General features: G+C 49.5%; 1 protein-coding gene and 1 long non-coding RNA gene across 2 annotated transcripts in view; one reads left to right on the forward strand and one right to left on the reverse strand.

Moving 5' to 3' along the window:
* The window catches only part of LOC112488192 (uncharacterized), a 14,424-nt gene that overhangs the window by 1,911 nt on the left and 7,429 nt on the right, over nt 1-5,084 (forward strand). Inside the window, exon 2 of the long non-coding RNA XR_003052026.1 lies at nt 3,526-3,694. This is a non-coding gene — a long non-coding RNA (uncharacterized LOC112488192). The remainder of the gene's footprint in view (nt 1-3,525; nt 3,695-5,084) is intronic.
* Nucleotides 3,777-5,084, reverse strand: part of tent5d (terminal nucleotidyltransferase 5D) — a 12,086-nt gene continuing 10,778 nt past the window's right edge. Inside the window, exon 5 of the mRNA XM_025063293.1 lies at nt 3,777-4,655. Within this exon, the coding sequence (XP_024919061.1) occupies nt 4,065-4,655 (591 nt within the window). The 3' untranslated portion in view covers nt 3,777-4,064. The remainder of the gene's footprint in view (nt 4,656-5,084) is intronic.

The following is a 5,084-nucleotide window of genomic DNA, read 5'->3' on the forward strand; positions in this document are numbered from 1 at the left end:
GTGTTTACCCCCACCCACCCCATCCTGTGGGTGGTGGTAGGGGGGGGGAGGATGTGTGTGTGTGTGTGTGGGGGGGTTCTGTGTAAAGGGCGAAGACGACCTTTTACCAAGATGTGATGTAAATGATGTCCAATTGTCACCAGGGATGGTGGAGGTGGGTGTAGACGAGCGTTTGTTGTAGAAAAAAAAAAAGTCACACCCTCACACACACCAGCAGGAGGTGCTGGCAGGTACTTTTTCACATTTTGGTGTGAAAACGCCAAATGGAGTCAGATGTCATCTGGACCTGGGTCGATGGCAGAGATAAACAGATGCTAAGTGGAGAAGGGGGAGTCTGGGGGGGAGGGGGAGTACGGGGGGGGGCTGCATGTTGCTCCCAGGGTGGATGTTGATGTCTGGCTGTGTTTGTGTGTTTGTGCTCAGCCGTGCTGTTTATCTGCCAGCCTCAGTGCACTCTCTGGGGCCGCGATGTAGGGGAGCGTGTGAATGGGAAGTAGCAGGGTGATGAGTGTGTCTCAGGGAGGTGGGGGGGAGGAGAGGGGAGGGAGAGGAGCTGGATGCAGATGGGGATCTATTCTCTCCACACACGCAGACAACATGGAAATGAGTGGGCGTCTGTGACGTCAATCAGTGTCGACACACACACACACACACTCTCCTCCTCTTCCTCCAGTCCCACGTTAACACATGCTTCAGTGGAAACAGCAGCACACACACATTCAGCCCCCTCCACCCACCCACCACAAATACAATCATCAACTTAAACACACAAATGGTTTGACCTGTCACTGATGACGTCAGAGTACCTGTTCCACAGTACTCAGTACACAGAGTACTTCACCTGGGTACACACATCCATCCACCGTTGTCGAGAGACACAGACGCTGAAGAAAGATCCTGGATGAGACGTGAAATGTCTGTCCAAATCTGCTGCCCCCCTCCTCATCACCCCCATCACCCTCCCACCACTAGTCAAAAGCCAAGTGGTTGGTTTGAATCCCAGTCCTGAAAATTTTTGATGCTTGAAAAAGAACTCCTCCACTCCAGATTGTTTATATGAATGATGATACATTCAGATTAGACTAGAATATATCAGATCAGATTAGATTAGATTAGATTAGACTAGATTAGATTAGACTAGATTAGATTTGGTTAGGTTAGATCAGATCAGATCAGATTAGATTAGGTTAGATCAGATTAGATTAGGGTTAGATTAGATTACATTCCCGCTATTAACATGCGGAAATACAGTTTTGACTTTTTGACTCATTCTCACTCTACACTATGGGTCAGTGAACTATTAAAATGTGTGTGAGTGGAGTAATTAAAGTTCAGTGTGAGGCTCAGAATAGAAGGGAGGGGTGAGGTGGAGGGGTGAGGTGGAGGGGGGAGAGAGGGTGAAGTTGTAGGAATGACAGTTGGACTCAGTGTGAATGATTCTGAATGAATGAATGAATGGATGGATGGATGGATGGATGGATGGATGAATGGATGGGGTGCGTGTGTACATACATGGTACATACTGTTGTAGTGATGTGTGTGCGTGCGGCTGTGTGTAGATGTGTGTGTGCTCTGACATCACTGCTGCCGTCACTGCATCCACCTCACAGTGACTCCCTTGTGACTGAGGGCCTGACAACCTCCCACACTCTCCCCCATCATCTCCCCTGCCTCCTCTCCTCCTACCACGATTCATTCTACACCCCGCACTGCTCCGCCCACCGACCGCCATCCGTCTCTCTGTGTCGCCGTGTCCACTATCGTCCTCTGTGTCATTTTTACCCCCCGCCCCCGTCACCCTCTGATCTGTTTTCATCTCTCTCACCCCCGTCTTCTGTGTGTGGGTTTTTCCGTCTCGCGTCGTGCTCCCTGCACCCACGGTGCAGCCTGTCTCTGTCTCTATGGAAACCCCAAGTGGACACGAGAACCTCAGAGGTCTGAGAGACACCGAGACACCGATCCCTCTTGTGTGTGTGTGTGTGATCATTCCACCGCTTCAACCTGCCGCCACGCCAGGCTCCCCCCTGCCCAGAGATGCCCCATCTCCCTGTGTGCTTATTACTTATCAGTGGTGTGGAGGAGAGGAGGGGGGAGGTGACAAGGGAGTGAGAGAGGAGCTCCATTATATCATTACACTGCTGCTCTCTTCAATTATGGGGTGGAGAGGGGGCATCATCTGACACCGCCTCTGCACACATGTACCTGAAACACACACACACACACACACTGGACCATAGGGGTGTGTATTGGCAAGGTTCTGGCGATGCGATAAGTATCGCGATACAGGGGCCATATTGCGATATATTGCAAAACAACATAGTGTCGCTGTTCTCTTCTACCTAAAATTGTTTATATTTCTGTAACGTGACTCCCACATTAAAACTATGTTCACTTAAAATCAACTTTATTTAAGGGTTGACATTTTGAGGGGTTTTTTTTTAAAAAAATCCCAATTTTAATCCCTAATTCTAACTAAAACAGAACATTATCGACTTGTTAATTACTGTGCCACGAAGAAAATTTAACCAATTAAAAAAAGAATAAAATTTCCGTAAATGAACTTGATTTTCCTCTTTATTTTATCAAAAATGTACATGAACAAATTACAGCAAAGGACAACATTAAAGAAGACATCAAAACGGGCAGCAATAACAGGGGTCAACAGCTGGACACACACCCCACCCTGCCCCGTTCTCACCCCCCTCCCACCTCCCCCCCGTACAGCCCCAGTGCAGTGAGATAAAGACATGCCAATCATGTCTCACATTTAGGCACTTGATTCCCTACAGAACCATCTTTGGTCGTTGTTGCTGTCGCACGGTTTCAAAGTAAGTTTCAAACGGACTTGGTGTGGATTTGACCTGGTCGGTTCTGACCGACCCAGAGAACTTGGAGGACGTCGACTCAGGCGGAGGAGAGGAGGAGGAGAGGATGAGTCGCGCCGCCTTGGATGGAATCAGAGTTTGCAGATCTCCAGAGATGACCCAAAGATGGCGAGAACTTGACCGCCTCCCGTCGTAAAACCTCATCATCGAGAACAAATCAACACGAGTCGGTACAGTACTGCACGTGGTTACGGAAAGGACTCCACAAGGAAAGAACTCAAGCACTACATCTCAACACAAGTCACCTGGAAACAACGCAGTGTATTTGCAAACCATACGTTTGTATTCAATATGCTGTACAGTCAGTTGCAAAGTCGTCGTTGTTTTACATTTTTCTGTATGAACAAACCGGCGGTCGGACCAGCGGTCGGACCGGCAGTCGGACCGCTGAGGATTATCTTGTAAAGTCTTGCAAAAATAGATAGATTTTTTTTTTCAATAATATTAAAAGCCTTTGTTTTGACTTCAAGATGGAATCGTCTTATTGAGCTACTCATGCATTGTCTGAAATGATGTGCGTACAGTATTCTCTGTGTGTGTGTGTGTTCTGCATGCATGTGTCTGTGTGTGTGTGTGTTGGTTAAAGTACTGTACACACCAGTAAAATTATCTCTTCAGATAATTTTTTTTTCTTTTTCAGGATTAGCCCCTCCCCCCGGGTAAAGGAACAACACCGTTACATTAAACTGGTGGAGAAGCATAGAAGTCACACAGTATTTGGCAGTGAGAGAACAGTCCTAACGTATCCATGCACAACATCAACCACAGGCGAGGTCCACACTCTGAACAAACCCACTGAGAACAACACGGTAAGAACATGAACATTTTACAGGAATTCAAGAAGAACCTGGAAGTGTGCACGAGCGTGTGTGATGCATGTGTCTGGCATTCGTTCGTGTATGTGTGTGTGTGTGTGTGTGTGAATGTCAACAGCACAGTTGATATCTCACAGGGCTATGACTCATGCAGTGCAGACAGCATTTGTCTAAAATCCTAACCACACAGAGTCCCTCACCCCTTCCCTCCCATCTCCTCCTCCGACTCCCCCCCTCCCCCAAAGGTCTACTATAGACCAAACAGTTTATCCCTGGATTATATTTCCATTTTTCAGATTATCAGATTACTTTAGTCGTGCTCAGTCATGTGGTGTTTGTGTGTGTGTATATGTGTGTGTGTGTGTTAGACCAGTCCAGTCTGTGAGTGTAGGTGTAAGGGGTAAGGTTGATAGAGCAGAGTTGTCCCTGCACCCTGGGGTATATAGTAGCTGCAGTAGCTGGGTTCTGCCAGGTAGGGGGCACTGTGCTCTGCCAGGTAAGGGGCAGGCTGGTAGAAGCATGTCACATGGTCTGTGTTGGGGATTATGTTCTGCTCTCCCAGAACCTTCAGTGCTAGTACAGTGATCATGTTAAGAGTCTGGCGCCGCTCGTGTCCCATCAGACACACCGTGCTGTCGTCGACCACGCGGCGCAGCGTCATCAGGTACTGGTACTTGCTTCTTTCCTCGCCGATGAAGTGGTTCTTCAAGTAGGACAGAATCTTCCTCTGCTGCTCCTGCACGTCCGGGAAATCGATGAAAAACCTTGAGCACATGTAGCGCTCCAGCGTCTTTATCTGCGTCTCGCTGGTCGGTCGGTAGTCCCTGACCAACAGGTTGCTGTACTTCAACAGACCGCCGCCTCGAATCTCCTCCGGGTTCCTGGTGGCGATCAACCGGTAGCGCAGATGGTCCATGGCTGCGTCGAAGTCTCCGTACATGCTCTCTGCCAGGACCTCAACGTCTGGGACTGCTTCGGACGCACTCGGAGCGTTTGTCTGTTCGGGCGTGTCTGCGGTCACCTCGGGGGCCTCCCTGTTCTCAGAGATAGTGTCGGGCCCTTCTTCAGATCTAGGAGGATCAGATTTTCCGGGGCATCCAGACTGAGAATTGGGCAGCGCATGTGAGTTGGAGCCGGGGATCGTGATAGGAAAAGAGACGGGCTCCGCAACCTGAGGCAAGGGTGAGACCAAATCTGGCTCCATTTTCTCCCCCACCTGTAGCAGACTGACCTGGGGCTGAGTGGGCGGGGCTTCGCTCTGTTCCTCACTGTCTGTGTTCAGTATCAAAGGCTCCAAGTCTGGAGACGCCCGGAGTACGAGATCCTCCGACTCCACAGGTGGTGTGAGGCAGAGGAGGGGGGGGCTAAGGCAGGGGGAGGGTGG

This window comes from Cynoglossus semilaevis, chromosome 15 (assembly GCF_000523025.1).
Source record: "Cynoglossus semilaevis isolate Cse_v1.0 chromosome 15, Cse_v1.0, whole genome shotgun sequence".
NCBI classification, from domain to species: Eukaryota; Metazoa; Chordata; class Actinopteri; order Pleuronectiformes; family Cynoglossidae; genus Cynoglossus; species Cynoglossus semilaevis.